This window comes from Balaenoptera ricei, chromosome 1 (assembly GCF_028023285.1).
Source record: "Balaenoptera ricei isolate mBalRic1 chromosome 1, mBalRic1.hap2, whole genome shotgun sequence".
Classification (NCBI taxonomy): Eukaryota; Metazoa; Chordata; class Mammalia; order Artiodactyla; family Balaenopteridae; genus Balaenoptera; species Balaenoptera ricei.
This window is the reverse complement of record NC_082639.1, coordinates 26,872,453-26,889,965: the sequence shown is the minus strand read 5'-3', so window position 1 is coordinate 26,889,965 and position 17,513 is coordinate 26,872,453. Positions and strand designations below refer to the sequence as shown.

Genomic DNA, 17,513 nt, shown 5'->3' with positions numbered 1-17,513 from the left:
ACTTATTTCTTTTTTATTTAATAATGAATAAGGCTATTAATTTTCTCTCAAATACAGCTTTGGCCTAGTATCATCATCGTTATTGTAAGTAGTCTGTACTGACAGCCTTTGTTTCCTCTTTGAACTCAAGAACTTATTTAGGAAAGGGTTTTATAACTTTTGGGGTGATTAGGGGTTTTTCCTCATTCTTTTATTGTTTTTTTAACATCTTTATTGACTATAATTGCTTTACAGTGTTGTGTTAGTTTCTGCTGTATAACAAAGTGAATCAGCTATATGTATACATATATCCCCATATCCCCTCCCTCTTGCACCTCCCTCCCTCCCTCCCTATCCCACCCCTCTATGTGGTCACAAAGCTCCGAGCTGATCTCCCTGTGCTATGCAGCTGCTTCCCACTAGCTATCTATTTTACATTTGGTAGTGTGTATATGTCAGTGCTACTCTCTCACTTTGTCCCAGCTTGCCCTTCCCTGTCCCCATGTCCTCAGGTATATTCTCTACAGCTGCATCTTGATTCCTGTCCTGCCCCTACGTTCATCAGAACAAATTTTTTTTAGATTCCACATATGTGTGTTAGCATACGGTATTTGTTCTCCTCTTTCTGACTTACTTAACTCTGTATGACAGACTCTAGGTCCATCCACCTCACTATAAATAACTCAATTTCGTTGCTTTTTGTGGCTGAGTAATATTCCATTATACATATGTGCCACGTCTTCTTTATCCATTCATCTGTCGATGGACACTTAGGTTGCTTCCATGTCCTGGCCATTGTAAATAGAGCTGCAGTGACATTGTGGTACATGTCTCTTTTTGAATTATGTTTTTCTCAGGATATATGCCCAGCAGTAGGATTGCTGGGGCATATGGTAGTTCTATTTTTAGTTTTTTAAGGAACCTCCATACTGTTCTCCATAGTGATTGTATAAACTTACATTCCCACCAAGAGTGCAAGAGGGTTCCCTTTCCTCCACACCCTCTCCAGCATTTATTGTTTGTAGATTTTTTGATGATGGCCATTCTGACTGGTATGAAGTGATACCTTATTGTAGTTCTGATTTGCATTTCTCTAATGATTAGTGATGTTGAGCATCCTTTCATGTGTTTGTTGGAAATCTGTATATATTCTTTGGAGAAATGTATGTCTGGTCTTCTGCCCATTTTTGGATTGGATTGTTTGTTTTTTTGATATTGAGCTGCATGAGTTGCTTGTAAATTTTGGAGATTAATCCTTTGTCAGTTGCTTCATTTGCAAATATTTTCTCCCATTCTGAGGGTTGTCTTTTCGTCATGTTTATGGTTTCCTTTACTGTGCAAAAGCTTTTAAGTTTCATTAGGTCCCATTTGATTATTTTTGTTTTTATTTCCATTTCTCTAGGAGGTGGGTCAAAAAGGATCTTGCTGTGATTTATGTCATAGAGTGTTCTGCCTGTGTTTTCCCCTAAGAGTTTTATAGTGTCTGGTCTTACATTTAGGTCTTTAATCCATTTTGAGTTTCCTTTTGTGTATGGTGTTAGGGAGTGTTCCTAATTTCATTCTTTTACATGTAGCTGTCCAGTTTTCCCAGCACCACTTATTGGAGAGGCTGTCTTTTCTCCACTGTATATTCTTGCCTCCTTTATCAAAAATAAGGTGACCATATGTGTGTGGGTTTATCTCTGGGCTTTCTATCCTGTTCCATTGATCTATATTTCTGTTTTTATGCCACTACCATACTGTCTTGATTACTGTAGTTTGTAGTATAGTCTGAAGTACAGGAGCTTGATTCCTTCAGCTCCGTTTTTCTTTCTCAAGATTGCTTTGGCTATTCAGGGTCTTTTGTGTTTCCATACAAATTGTGAAATTTTTTGTTCTAGTTCTGTGAAAAATGCCATTGGTAGTTTGATAGGAATTGCTTTGAATCTGTAGATTGCTTTGGGTAGTATTCATTGTCATTTTCACAATGTTGATTCTTCCAATCCAAGAACATGGTATATCTATCTGTTTGTATCATCTTTAATTTCTTTCATCAGTGTCTTATAGTTTTCTGCATACAGGTCTTTTGTCTCCTTAGGTAGGTTTACTCCTAGGTATTTTATTCTTTTTGTTGCAATGGTAAATGGAAGTGTTCCCTTAATTTCTCTTTCACATTTTTCATCGTTAGTGTATAGGAATGCAAGAGATTTCTGTGCATTAATTTTGTATCCTGCTACTTTGCCAAATTCATTGATTAGCTCTAGTAGTTTTCTGGTAGCATCTTTAGGATTCTCTATGTATAGTATCATGTCATCTGCAAACAGTGACAGCTTTACTTCTTCTTTTCCAATTTGGATTCCTTTTATTTCTTTTCTTCTCTGATTGCTGTGGCTAAAACTTCCAAAACTATGTTGAATAATAGTGGTGAGAGTCGACAACCTTGTCTTGTTCCTGATCTTTGAGGAAATGGTTTCAGCTTTTCACCATTGAGAATGATGTTGGCTGTGGGTTTGTCATATATGGTCTTTATTATGTTGAGGTAAGTTCCCTCTATGCCTACTTTCTGGAAGGTTTTTATCATAAATGGGTGTTGAATTTTGTCAAAAGCTTTCTCTGCATCTATTGAGATGATCATATGGTTTTTCTTCTTCAGTTTGTTAATATGGTTTATCACACTGATTGATTTGCGTATATTGAAGAATCCTTGCATTCTTGGGATAAACCCCACTTGATCATGGTATATGATCCTTTTAATGTGGTGTTGGATTCTGTTTGCTAGTATTTTGTTGAGGATTTTTGCATCTATGTTTATCAGTGATATTGGCCTCTAGTTTTCTTTCTTTGTGACATCTTTGTCTGGTTTTGGTATCAGGGTGATGGTGGCCTCGTAGAATGAGTTTGGGAGTGTTCCTTCCTCTGCTATATTTTGGAAGAGTTTGAGAAGGATAGGTGTTAGCTTTCTCTAAATGTTTGATAGAATTCGCCAGTGAAGCCATCTGGTCCTGGGCTTTTGTTTGTTGGAAGATTTTTAATCACAGTCTCAATTTCAGTGCTTGTGATTGGTCTGTTTATATTTTCTATTTCTTCCTGGTTCAGTCTCAGAAGGTTGTGCGTTTCTAAGAATTTGTCCATTTCTTCCAGGTTGTCCATTTTATTGGCATACAGTTGCTTGTAGTAATCTCTAATGATCCTTTGTATTTCTGCAGTGTCGGTTGTTACTTCTCCATTTTCATTTCTAATTTTATGGATTTGAGTCCTCTCCCTCTTTTTCTTGATGAGTCTGGCTAATGGTTTATCAATTTTGTCTATCTTCTCAAAGAACCAGCTTTTAGTTCTTGACCTTTGCTATTGTTTCCTTCATTTCGTTTTCATTTATTTCTGATCTGACCTCTATTATTTCTTTCCTTCTGCTAACTTTGGGGTTTTTCTGTTCTTTCTCTAATTGCTTTAGATGTAAGGTTAGATTTTTTATTTGAGATGTTTCTTTTTCTTGCAGTAGGATTGTATTGCTATAAACTTCCCTCTTGGAACTGCTTTTGCTGCATCCCATTGGTTTTGGGTCATCGTGTTTTCATTGTCATTTGTTTCTAGGTATTTTTTTATTTCCTCTTTGATTTCTTCAGTGATCTCTTGCTTATTTAGTAGTGTATTCTTTAGCCTCCATGTGTTTGTATTTCTTACAGTTTTTTTCCTGTAATTGATATATAGTCTCATAGCATGTGTTCAGAAAAGATACTTGATACGATTTCAATTTTCTTAAATTTACCAAGGCTTGGTTTGTGACCCAAGATATGATCTATCCTGGAGAATGTTCCATGAGCACTTGAGAAAAAAGTGTATTCTGTTGGTTTTGGATAGAATGTCCTACAAATATCAATCAAGTCCATCTTGTTTAATGTGTCATTTAAAGCTTGTGTTTCCTTATTTATTTTCATTTTGGTTAATCTGTCCATTGGTGAAAGTGGGGTGTTAAAGTCCTCTACTATGATTGTGTTACTGTCGATTTCCCCTTTTATGGCTGTTAGCATTTGCCTTATGTATTGAGGTACTCCTGTGTTGGGGGCATAAATATTTACAATTGCTATATCTTCTTCTTTGATTGATCCCTTGATCATTATGTAGTGTCCTTTGTTTCTTGTAATAGTCTTTATTTTAAAGTCTATTTTGTCTGATATGACAATTGCTACTCGAGCTTTCTTTTGATTTCCATTTGTATGGAATATCTTTTTCCATCCCCTCATTTTCAGTCTGTATGTGTCCCTAGGTCTGAAGTGGGTCTCTTGTAGACAGCATATATACAGGTCTTGTTTCTGTATCCATTCAGCCAGTCTATGTCTTTTGGTGGGAGCATTTAATCCATTTGCATTTAAGGTAATTATTGATATGTATGTTCCTATTACCGTTTTCTTAATTGTTTTGGGTTTGTTATTGTAGGTCTTTTCCTTCTCTTGTGTTTCCTGCCTAGAGAAGTTCCTTTAGCATTTGTTGTAAAGCTGGTTTGGTGGTGCCGAATTCTCTTAGCTTTTGCTTGCCTGTAAAGGTTTTAATTTCTCTGTCAAATCTAAATGAGATCCTTGATGGGTAGAGTAATCTTGGTTGTAGGTTTTTCCCTTTCATCACTCTAAATATGTCCTGCCATTCCCTTCTGTCTTGCAGAGTTTCTGCTGAAAGATCAGCTGTTAACCTTATGGGGATTCCCTTGTATGTTATTTGTTTCTTTTCCCTTACTGCTTTCAGTATTTTTTCTTTGTATTTAATTTTTGATAGTTTGATTGATATGTGTCTTGGCCTGTTTCTCCTTGGATTTATCCTGTATGGGACTCTCTGCACTTCCTGGACTTGATTGTCTATTTCCTTTCCCATATTAGGGAAGTTTTCAACTATAATCTCTTCAGATGTTTTCTCAGTCCCTTTTTTTTTTCTCTCCTTCTTCTGGGACCCCTATAATTTGAATGTTGGTGCATTTAATGTTGTCCCAGAGGTCTCTGAGACTGTCCTCAATTCTTTTCATTCTTTTCTCTTTATTGTGCTCTGTGGTAGTTATTTCCACTCTTTTATCTTCCAGGTCACTTATCCATTCTTCTTCCTCAGTTATTCTGCTATTGATTCCTTCTAGAGAATTTTTAATTTCATTTATTGTGTTGTTCATCATTGTTTGTTTGCTCTTTAGTTTTTCTAGGTCCTGTTAAATGTTTCTTGTATTTTCTCCATTCTGTTTCCAAGATTTTGGATCATCTTGACTATCATTACTCTGAAATCTTTTTCAGGTAGACTGGCTATTTCCTCTTCATTTGTTTGCTCTGGTGGGTTTTTACCTCACTCCTTCATCTGCTGCATAGTTCTCTGTCTTCTCATTTTGCTTAACTCACTGTGTTTGGGGTCTCCTTTTCGCAGGCTGCAGGTTCGTAGTCATTCTTTTATTATTGCTTTGTAGTTTATTTGCACTGTGAATAGAAAATGTGTCCCAACAGTTTTTGCTTTGTAGAGGAGTTTATGGAGAATTCTTTGTAGCCCAATATAGGGTCCATTTCTGTAATATTCCGAGGGCATTTGTGAAGAAGGTGGTGTTCCTTGTTTGAAGGTTACAGAGTTTCATATAACATATACACACTCATAGTATTTTACAGATCCACTTTATTTACTTTTGACTGCAGATTAGTATATTTTTTCTCCAACTCTTACGTTTTTTGGGGTTTTTTAATTTTTATTTATTTATTTTTGGCTGCATTGGGTCTTCGTTGTTGCACATGGGCTTTCTTTAGTTGCGGCGAGCTGGGGCTGCTCTTCGTTGCAGTGCACAGACTTCTCATTGTGGTGGTTTCTCTTGTTGCGGAGCACGGGCTCTAGGTGCATGGGCTTCAGTAGTTGTGGCTCACGGGCTCTAGAGCACAAGCTTAGTAGTTGTGGTGCATGGGCTTAGTTGCTCCGCGGCATGTGGGATCTTCCTGGACCAGGGCTCAAACCCATGTCCCCTGCATTGGCAGGCAAATTCTTAACCACTGTGCTAAAATTAGTTTATTTTTTCTGTTTCAGCGCTTTGGGGCCAAATGTTTCATAACTGTCATATCTTCATTTTGGAATGTGCACGTCATCCATTTTTTAAATGTCATCTTTGGATTTGAGATTTTGTTTTGTCTCATTGGGTCCCTAGTAACTGAATTATCATTTTGAAAGCACTGAAACTAGCAGTGACAACACCTGAGGAAAAGATAGTAAAAGAGGATTTTTCAACAAAACTTTTATTTCTTACTCAAGGTCCTATTGAATAATAATCCAATATTATACACAGTAATGATACATCCATTTGGTAATGAGGTTTCCACCTTTATTATTTTTCAAAAGTCTGAACCATTTAAAGGCTTATCCAGGGTCAAGGTCCATGAGCACAACATGGTAACTGCTTCCAAAGGGAGAGCATACCTCATCTTTCACTTTTACCTGGGTGATTGATAGTGATGAGATCCAATCACAATACGTTTTGTTATCCTCATTTGGGACAATGAGAAGCAAATTCTATTCTCCAACAGAAACATTCTACTGTAATATGTAAACCTAATTTTCCAGAGTGAGAGAGATTAGACCTTTGTTGGACAATGCACACTCCCTTTTCCTGCCCTCATTGTAACAAGTCTGAATTATACGTTGGGATAGAAAACTGAGCTTTACAGGGCCACATTTCTGTTCTATTAGTGTCAGTTTATCAGCGCCATCTCTTTCCAGGTGCAAGAAGAAATGTCTCTTGGTAGCAGTCCAGAGGACTCTTGGACTGAAAAAAAAGAATCATCAAGAGTCTGGTGTGATATTATAACATCCAAGGGTCTGATATTAGTATTAAAACTCCTTTTTTTGTGGTTTGCATTTGCCTTCACCAGTAGGTCTCAAACCCTGGCTGCACATCAGGATCACCCGGAAGCTTTTAGCACCTCTGATGCCCTGGGTACACTCCACCAAATAAACAGGAATCTTTGGGGCCTGGGCATTGGTAAATTGTAACACTCTTCTAATCTGAAGTCTGAGCTATCTTGGCCCATTTCCTTATTCTTGACTATTCTGAGTCACTTTAAGTTGTGTGTCTTTTCCCAAAATGAAAGTTATATTTTTCTAAGACAGATAAACCTGTATACATTTACTATCATAAATGATGTTTTGCCTTTTTCCCCCTTTTTTAGCATCTTACTTTACATTTCCCCTCTTTATGATTCCTTGTTGTTTCCTTTGAATTCCATTTTTTTGCTAAATTGACTGCTTTGCTTTTTCCCCTTTGGTAATTTTGAAGATAAGATACTTTATAGTCTATTACTAATTACACTTAACATCTTTAAAGACACACTCTAACCTATATTTCTCTAATTAACCACAGAAACTATATAACGGAATTTCTTACAAAATGAGGAAATTAGCATATCTCCTTGCTTCAGCTTTATACTTTACATCAGAATAATCTGCAATATTTTACCCTGGGGTTTGGGCAGGAGTGATATCTTTTATCTTCTCTTCCAACAAATATTTGTTACACGTGCAGTCTATTTTCTAACTATGTTTATAGCAATTATTTAGATTCTTTACTATATTGTTTATTTGCTTATCACCAATCTTTTTTCATTTTTTATTAAGCATAACTTTCTCATACTTGAGTTCTGCATTTTGATTCATCTCTTGGTTGGGTTGAAAACATCTTCACGTATTTCTTTAGTGTTGTATGGATAATATACTTTTTGAGGTCTTTGATACTGGAAGCGGTTTCTGTTGTCTTTGCTCTTTAACAATTTGGCTGGGCCATACTCTTTTCTACTCTAAATTATTTAGGGACAGATCTGTACTGTGTCTAAGAGACATACACTGAGGATCACAACGTAGTATTTTTTCCATGTTTCCAGAGCTAACACAGGTATCCACCTATTTTTACAGACTTTGGTCAGTTCTTTTGGTTGGGGCTTGGAACGGGATGGGGATGTGAGGCAAGTGTATCCATGTCACCATCTCTTCAGATGGTATCAACCATTAAATGCTCATTGATTCATTCAGCAAATATTGATTGAGCACCAACAATGTACCAGGCATTGTGGGAGCCATAGGGATTCAGAGAAATCAAACAGACAAGATTTCTGCCCTCATGGATTACATGTGTGCGTGCTGGGGAGAGGGAGGGACAGACCATAAACAAACCAGTGAACAAGGTAATTTTAGAGAGTGATAGCTAGAGCTGCCATATATAGCTGCTCAAAATGGTGCCCCTGGAGCTTTACAACATGGCAACTCTGGATAAAGGGTATAAAGAAAAAAACGTGACAGAGTGATGGAGTCGGGGTGGGGACTCAGGTGATGTTAATTAAATTCTCTGCAGCAAATCCATTTGTTCTCATGCTTTCAGTGCCTTTGAAATCGTAGAGCTTCTCTTTGTCTCTGGTCCGCCTTGAGGTTGTTCTGCTGGTAGACAGGCCATGTGGTTTTTCCCCTTCTGTCTTCAAGGTAGTGGTCTTTGTTGGTTTCAGATTCCTCATTATTTGTATTATGCTTCCAGCTGGACTACCACAAAGCCATAGATGGGATAGCTGTGTGGGGGCATCTGTGTCCAGCCTAGAACCTCCAGTTCAGGGCTGATATAATGCTTGGGGTTAACAGATGAATCTTTAACAGATTCTAAGAACACCCCCAAGAACTCCACTATTAGACTTAGTGAGCAGTACTGTTCTCATACTGGGAGACGGTGTTGCTGGGTGGCTAAGGGCTTGGCCCGTGGAGTCAGGTGGATTTGAATTTGCATGGATTTGTGTGGATTTGAACTCACTGCTACCATCTACTGGCCGCGCAGCTCTGGCAAGCTACTTAATCTCTGTGTGCCGCAGTGTCTTCATTTTTAAATGGGGTTAATAACAGTACCTACCTCATGCCGTTATTGTGACAGTTAAATTGAGTAATTGATGAAAGTGCTTAGAACAGTGCCTGTACTAAGTAAACGCCCAATAATATACAATGGTAATTACTATTAACTATACCTTGTGTTGCCTAAAAGCTTTTTCATATCCTTCTCTCCCCTTGACTCAAACTTTCAATACTTATAAAATACAGAGATTATAGGGATGAGACTGAATGTGTCCTCGAGACCAGGTTCACTTTGCTGAATTTGATGGGAGGGCTTTGAGTAGCAGATTGGAAAAGTAATACCTAATGCAGAAAAGGGGAAGGTGCGTAGAGTCAGGCAGAGGAGACACTCAACGGAAGGAATCACCAATCCCTTTGTTTTGTGTTTTTTTTTTCTTTTGCAAACATGATTTTATTATTATTTTTCACCTTAGCTTCATTATAATTAATAAGTCAAATATTATACTTACTTTAATTTCAATATAATTAATACCAAACATCACTATAAATGTTATAAAGGCACTTAAATGTTTGTCCATATTCGTTTTTACCTTCTTTACACTTTTATATATTAAAAAATGTTTCAATGAGCCTATATCATTTTTGCACTCAGAAAAATTAAATATTGTTTTCATTGTGAAAAAATATCACCCCCAAACCTTTTACTCTAATACAATTTTTTATTTGGGGGCTCATGTCCAGTCTTTACCCATATATAAGTAAATATTTAATAGCTATAATCCAAAGCATGCATATAATTTTATGATGTACTGTTTTACTTTAAAATGTTTAACATTCTTCTTTCTACAGGGTCATATTTATCACTTTAATGATTGTGTTCAAACTGCACCACATTAAAGGCTATAATTTACCTCGCATTATTGGGCTGACATGTAGGTTGTTCACATTTTTTCCTCTGTAATAAAATTATGTCACTGTAAACATCTTTGTCCATGTGGCTCTTTTTCTTTTTAATTAATTCCTAGAGATTACTGAGTCAGAATATTTGAATAGTGTTGTGGCTGCTGATAAGAATGCATACACTCCCTTCCAAAAGGATTATATCAACTTTACTGTGCAACTGGCAATAAATGCATATGAGTTTTCATGAAGCTGCAACAGTATGGGATGTTTATTTTTATTTATTTTTTCTAGTGAAATGGACTGTGTTTTCATATTAATCCTATTTTCTCTCATATGAATCCGCTTTGGTCATCTTGGTGATGTTCTTATACAATTATAAAAGCTCTAATTCAATATTGAGAGTTGCCCTTTGGCATATTTGTTGCAATGTTTTTTCATTCTGTTATTTTTCTTTTTAATTTTGGTTTAGTGTTTGTGTGTTTGTTTTTCCATTTATAGCACTTTGCTTTGCCTCAGCCTTGTTCCAGGGTCTGTTAGTTACTGGCATAGAAAGGGTTTAAAATAAAGATTTTCAGAAGAGTCGATCCTTGGAATGTATGCAGGGCCTCAAGATAAGGCGCTGGTCACCTCTCTCCCCCAGTTTCTTCCAAAACTTTGGGCTCTGAAAGATGGTGCCTACCTAGCGCCTCCTTAGCATAGTTTTGTAGCTTCGAGGCTGGCAGAATCCCCAGGGGCACACCTATCATTTCCCCACTAAAAATGTTTAAAAGATAGAAATGGACTTGGAATATCTCCACTCTGGTTACCACCCGGGGGATCACCACCAGCTAAAAGGAGCCAGGCACTGGGTCTACATTTAAGCTTAAATGGTGGTTTTTCTCCCCAACGCAAGGGACCAAGAAGCATGCACACCCTGCCTGGGGTGGGCTCACCAAAACGGAGAGAGGGCCAGGAGAGGACCAGCTCCACCTTGTCTGTGGCTTGCCAGAGGGGCCCTTCCCAACACCACGTGTGGCATGGAACCCATCATGTCTCCCACCTAGAGCTCAGAGCCCAGCCGGTCCAGCCCAGCCCTCGTGTCACCCTTTCCCTCTGTTGCTCTTAGACTAAGAAACGCTCCCCCGCCAGCCCTCAGGGGCCCAGGCACAATACCAGGGGTGCTCACTGACCTCCACGGCTCTTCTCTTGCAGTTTCCTGCTTCTTCAACTTCACCAGCCCCTCTGGGGTCGTCCTGTCACCTAACTACCCGGAGGACTACGGCAACCACCTCCACTGCGTCTGGCTTATCCTCGCGCGGCCCGAGAGCCGCATCCACCTGGCCTTCAATGACATTGATGTGGAGCCTCAGTTTGACTTCCTGGTCATCAAGGATGGGGCCACGGCTGAGGCCCCAGTCCTGGGCACCTTCTCGGGAAACCAACTCCCCTCGTCCATCACAAGCAGCGGCCACGTGGCCCGTCTTGAGTTCCAGACCGACCACTCCACGGGGAAGAGGGGCTTCAACATCACCTTTACTAGTGAGTCCAGCCTGTGTCCTCAGCTGACCGTCCCTCTGGGGATGTCCAGTGGAGGGGGCGCCAGCAGAGGAGTGTTGATGTGGGTGGGCACGTTCCAAAAGCCTTGCGGGGCTGCAGAACCAGGCATGGGGCTCCAGCATGAAGGGAAAAGCGGAAAGCGTTCTTTTCTGTGGCGTCACTCACTTTTGAGCATTTATTTCCTTTGCATGTGCCATATAATGTGAAAGGAGCCTGGGGCCTCATTTCTCCCTCCCACCCTCCCCCTCCTAGAAGGCCCAGCTAGAACCAGGAAGGGCCCAAGGGAGAGCAAGCCCTCCCCATCCTCTTCTAGCTACGGACGCCTCTCCGATGTGCTCCCCCAAGTCCTCGGACGCCTACTCACTGCCGACTTCATGTATCCCCCGTGGGGCTGCTCACGCTTTGCTTTGCCAGTTCCCACTCCCATAGGCAAATCAGAAACAGAAGTCTAGAGCGGTGTTTCTGTTTGGCTCTGAGACTCATTAGAGCCAACTCTCGGGGCATTTCCTCATGGCCCCTCTCAGGGCCACAGTCCCAAAGTTGTCACCTCCAGTTTTAACCCTTGGCCCCTTCTCTAGAAACAAACTGAAGCTCAGCCGTGATTATTGTCGTTTCTGTGTCTCGGGGGGTTGGGCGGGGCAGAAGCTTGGAGAGTAGAAACAACAAGCGGCAAAGGTAGCAAGAGGTGCTGTTCAGGGCAGAACCAGCTACAGACCCAGTGAACTTGGCCAATGGCAAATCTTCAGAGGGGGCTGAGGCTGGGTCCGTCTGAGCAGATTAACCAGATCCTTTCCCAGAGGCTGCTTGTGAAATGCAAGTCCCCAGTTCAAGCTCTGCCCCACGCACCCAGCACACACGCAGCACTTGTCCCTCTGGCACTTTCGGATAGAACTGATCTCCGCCCAGCCCCCCTCCCACCCTTGGCAGAGAGGTCTTGCTTCCTTGTCTCATCTGTCCCCAGGGTCTAGTTGAGCTGAAGACAATAGGTGCCAAACAGGGGTCATTGGGGACCCCAGATTCCAAGCTAAAGCCCTTCCCTGATATTTCCCTCAACACCTTCTTCAGGATGCCGGACTTGATAGAAACAAGCCATCTTCCCAGGGATGCCTCCTCCAGGGCACTCGTCTTCCCATCATCTGTGGGCAGGAGGAAGCAGAGCCCAGTTCTGTCTTCCCTAATCTTCCCAGTCTAGCACTGCAGCACTGGCTTTTAGTTTATCTGTCCTCATCCCTAATTTCCCATGAGGTTGTGAGCTCTGGAAAGATGGGGGTATGTATTACTTATCCTTCTATGCCCTCTGCCCAGTGCAGGGTCTGGTACATGGTGAGGATCAGTAAATGTTTATTGGATGGAAAGATCCATGAATGGCTGAATGATCTTTCTTCCCTCCTGGGAAGTGGGAGTGGGAAAAAGAAGGGTAAGAGCTGTCCCAGGGAAGCCCACTTATCCAGGATGGGGAGGGCCGAGGACTCTACAGGTTCAAAGCAGATGTGGATACACCGATGGAGGACCTGGGTCAAAAACAAATACTCATAGTCTCCGAGGAAAACCATATCCCAGTAGGTCCCCACTTTCCAGGACAGGAGCAAATGCCAAATCCTCAGGAGGAAGAGGCAAAAAGCAGCAAACCCGAACGATCAAGCTCTTACCCAGCATTCCTCTCGAAGGTTCCTCCACCGTTGTAAAAATGATACACATCCAATACATCAGTAGTCAAAAAACAGGGGCAGGTCAAGGAAGAAATGCTGACTACCACCCTAGATCCCCCCACCCAGAGATGATTCTTGCCAATATTTGGTGAACACCATTACAGACATTACAGATAATTTTCTGTGCATTTGTACAGATAGAGTGGGTTGGATAGGTAGCAATAACTTTTAAAAATCTGAGCCCCATCCTAGACCTGATGAATCAAAATCTCTAAGGAGTGAGGCCCTAGAATCTACATTTTTTACAGGCTTCTGGGGTGATTCTGATGTAGCTAGTGAAGCCACAGTCCATGGGCAAGTGTTTGGGAACTAGTTAGTCTCCCCCACAGGACGTGCATCTCCTCAGTCACGTCCCAACTGACGATCGTCTGGGAAGAGCTGGAATTTGCCCAGTGTCAGGGAGCTCGCATCCCCCACCCCAAGACAGCTCTCTCCACAGTTAGAGAACACTCGGGGCTTCCCCTCATGATGACCTGAAATCCGTGTCCCTGTAACAAGGCTCAGGGATCCCGTTTCCACCTCCAGAGCTCCTTAGAGGAAACCTAATCTTTCTTCCATGTGAGTATTTTGTTCAAAGATGAGAGTAGCTGCTTTTTACTGAGCACCTACTGTGGGAGCATCCTGCGGGCATCACTGCCAACCTCACAACAGAAACTTCCTAAGCTAAGATCTGTCCCTTTTCACCTGCCAGGAAACAGATTGAAAAGGTACATGGGTGGAACTGGGCAGTATTTAAATCCTTGACTTAGAGCATTTACTTCAAGGTATTAGAAATAGCTCCATATCCCTGCTCAGTGTGTACACGTGTGTGTGTGTGTGTGTGTGTGTCTGTGTCTGTGTATCTGTGTGTCTGTGTGACTGATAGGGTTTTGAATAGACAAACGGCTGGACTTCTGGGCCCCAAGTGCCACTTTTCTTCCCACCCCATGTTTCTAAATGTGAGGGCAAGCTCATGGTCATAAGTTCCTAATGAGGAAAGGTTGGGAGACTGATGTCTGGGCTGACTTAAGCTTGCATTTCAGAGGGAAGGGGGTCAGGGCTCAGCTGGGATCATCCAGATCATCTCTGTGTCAGATGCTCCCTCAGCCCAGCTTCAGTAGGAAGGATCGCCAGGTTTGCTTCCAGCAAGATGATCTGACAGCCTCCAGGGCTGCTTCTGTTTCTGACTGTGCAAGTGTTTCAATCACTAGGGAATCTCAGAGGCCTCTGAAGTGGCCCACGCCCTTGCAGCCGTGGAACCTGGTCTCCACTGGGAAGCCACCGTCCTTAAAACAGCAGGGATGCAAATAGGACGTGGCCTCAGACTCGAGTGTGAGAACTGGGCACCCCTGTTGGAGGAAGGTTGGGAACAGGAAGAAGGAAGGGAACACAGACTTAAGGGGTACTGACCACCTGTCAGGTGTTTACCAAGCATTCGCCACTTGCAAATTCAAATCAACTTTCATGTTATTCCTATCTCAGAATGGCCCATTTTATAGGTTAGGAAACAGAGGCTCAGCAAGATTACATAAGTTGCCCAGAACCATGTAACTAATAAGAGGCAGAGCTTGATTAAACCCACAAGTGTTCTCTTTCCTCCCGCCCCACCCCCACCCCCACCATGGTATTATCAATTGCCTGGGCAGAGTGAGAGGCAGCCTGACAAGGGGCGAGGAAATGAAGGGAATGGCTTCAGACAGGATTAATTCCAGGGCACCTACTTTATGGTGCTTGGTATCAGTGTCACAGGATTTAGAGCCCGGTTCACCTGCAACATAAATGATCCCACAGCTGTCTGAAGGTAGGGACGCACGGAATGGATTTGACATTGAGGACACAGATCTGCTCCTTAACCATGTTGAGCGTCAGTTTCCTTATTTGTAAACTGGGGTAATAATACCTACATCACAGAATCATTATTTGGTGTAAATGAGCCAACAGGAGAAACAACCCCCTGCCTGATCTATAAATGTGCTATAGAATGAAGTTGGATTAGGTGCTCAGGAAGGCAGGAGATCAAGTTTATCAAGTACCTGCTTTATGCCTGGTGTGGTTCTAGGGTATGTAGCTCTCCCCCCAGCACGCGAGGCTCTTGGGGAAGTGGGGGAGGTCTAGGATTGACCATGATGATGAAGCTTAGTTTCTTTGGGGGTCCATCTGCACGCCAGCTCTGTCTAACCCCATCCCTGACCCTTATCCACACAGCTTTTCGACACAATGAGTGTCCAGATCCGGGCGTTCCAGTAAACGGCAAACGGTTTGGTGACAGCCTCCAGCTGGGAAGCTCCATCTCCTTCCTCTGCGATGAAGGCTTCCTCGGGACTCAGGGTTCAGAGACCATCACCTGCATCCTGAAGGAGGGCAGCGTGGTCTGGAACAGTGCCGTGCTGCGGTGTGAAGGTGCGTGCCTGCCGGGCCGGGGACCGGGGCTGTCAGCCAGAGAAGCTGAGGAGGGGGACCGAGTGGCCCAATCCCCAGTCGTCCTCTTCTCCCAGGACATGGGACCACCCTCTCGCCCTCACGCTGCAATGGCCGGGGCTTTACAGAACCACAATGCACAGAAATTTGAATTATAACCAGAGATTAAACAGGAGAAACGCTGGTTCTAGACTGTCAGGCATCGAAAACACCTCTTCTTTCAACTGGGAATGCTCTCAATATCACAGCCATTAGGAGCCCGGCTCCCAGCTCCTGCACAGGGGAGCTCCATCAGCCTGAAGCAGTGTTGGCAGAGCTGTGAGTTTGCATGTCTTTCAAGCTGCCGGCCACTCTTTCCTTCTCCACATGCTAATTTCCCCCAATTCCCTGGGACATCTCCCAGGCTTGGCCTTGGTGTCCCTGTTAAATGCTGCCTTGATATCCTTGCAGTGAATCTCCAGGAGACTAGGGGCAGACCAGCCAGAAAAAAGACACAGCTTGAAGCAAGCACAGGGGTTGTTATGGTGTCTGCTCGGTCCTGCCTTGCCACGCAGACAGGTTTTGACTCAGTTTCAGAGACTAGCCATCTGGTCCCCCCAACTGCAGGCATGAAAAACACAAATTAAGCTTCTTAAGGGCAGGAATTATGTAAAACTTGTGCACCAAGCACAATGCCTGGCACAGAATAGGCCCTCAATATGTACTTGTGAATAATGGGTGGAAAGTGAGTCTCCCACAGACCCCTTGAAGGCAGTGACGGTGGAGGCAAGGGCTGCAGTTTCTCCTTCTGGGACCCAGAAAGCGCCTTCCTCTTACCTCACGTGATGGACAGAGGGTAGCGACCTAAGGGACCTCTCCATACACAGTCCCCAGACCCAAACCCGAGCACCCCGGCCAGCAAGGGGGAAGGACAGGAGAGCAGAGCAACGAGGGGGCATGCCTCAGGGCGACCGCTGCCCCAGAGCTGACAAGCAGGGGGAGTGGGGAGGAGAGACCACGAAGGGCACAGGGCCCAAGGCAGAGAGGGTGGCGTCAAGGTGGGCCGTCGAGTCAGAGGGACCTGGGCTGGAATCCTGGTGAGTCGCCTTTTTCTCTCTGAGCCTCTGGTTTGTTTGGGTTTTTTTCAGCTAAAAAAAAGTGGGGAGATGATAATGAGATGCACGTGTAAAGGGCACTTCCAGGCAGAGAGTGAGTTCCTAGCGTAAGTGTTAGCCATGCTCTTGCTGGTGTGTAAGCTCTGTGAGGTTAGGGAATCTTCCTTGGCCTCGTATCCCCACAGCTGGCATATTGTTTGATGCCTGCTAGATGCTCAGTCAACACTGGTTGATCAATCACTGAATGAATGAATGAATGAATGACCTTTTAACTAGGTTAGAGCCTCCTTCATGGCCTCCAGAGCCCTGACTCTCACCAGACTGCCTTTTGTCTCCTCCCTGAAACTTACCCGCTGAGTCGCCGGGGCCAAGTGACTTGACTTCTCTGTGCCTCAGCTGCCCCATCTGTAAAGTGCAGTTCATAATGGGAGCCCCCTCACAGGGTGGTCGTGAGCAAGCACCGCTCCTGGAGCAGTGCCTGGCAGGGAGGCAGCGCTCAGTCAGTGTTGGCTGTGAGCATGATATTCACCTGATTTCAACCATCCCTGACACCATCAGATGCATGTTGGTCCACTTCCGGGGATCATGGGGTGGGTTCATCCTTCCAGGTGCCTGCTCCAATCGTGACACAAACAGGCGTCTTCCTGCCCCCCGCGGTCACCCAACCACGTCCACACAACCTCCCCTGCTGTTTTTACCCAGCAGAGTGAGCACTTTTGGAAACAGCATAAGCTTTGGTGTCAGGGAACCGTGAAACTCCTATCTTTGCCCCCTCCCAGTTGTGGACCCGATGGGTTGGGTAGCTCCCTCGGCGGCAGCAGGGGCGTAACCACGCGTGTCTGATGGGGTTGTTTGGGGGTGAGGCAGAGCCCAGGGTCTGGGGGCTTGTCGGTCAGTGGTCTCACCTTTCCTTCAAGCTGGGCCCCTCATTCTCCCTCATGCTCTCAAGTCAACCTCCTCTGACTTCTTTGGTTTTCCTCGTGGTCCATCTCATCCAGGACATCTTCCCTGCTGTCTCCCACTCACCTGATCTCTCCTTCCTCCTGGTTCCCTTGCTCTATGGGCCACCGCCGGACCACTCTATCAGATACTT

At 43.4% G+C, this 17,513-nt stretch overlaps 1 protein-coding gene across 1 annotated transcript in view; it reads left to right on the top strand.

The window, feature by feature from the left end:
• CSMD2 (CUB and Sushi multiple domains 2) overlaps nucleotides 1-17,513 on the top strand; it is a 658,022-nt gene that overhangs the window by 394,687 nt on the left and 245,822 nt on the right. Inside the window, exons 14-15 of the mRNA XM_059896727.1 lie at nucleotides 10,876-11,202; nucleotides 15,114-15,308. Of these exons, the coding sequence (XP_059752710.1) occupies nucleotides 10,876-11,202; nucleotides 15,114-15,308 (522 nt within the window). The remainder of the gene's footprint in view (nucleotides 1-10,875; nucleotides 11,203-15,113; nucleotides 15,309-17,513) is intronic.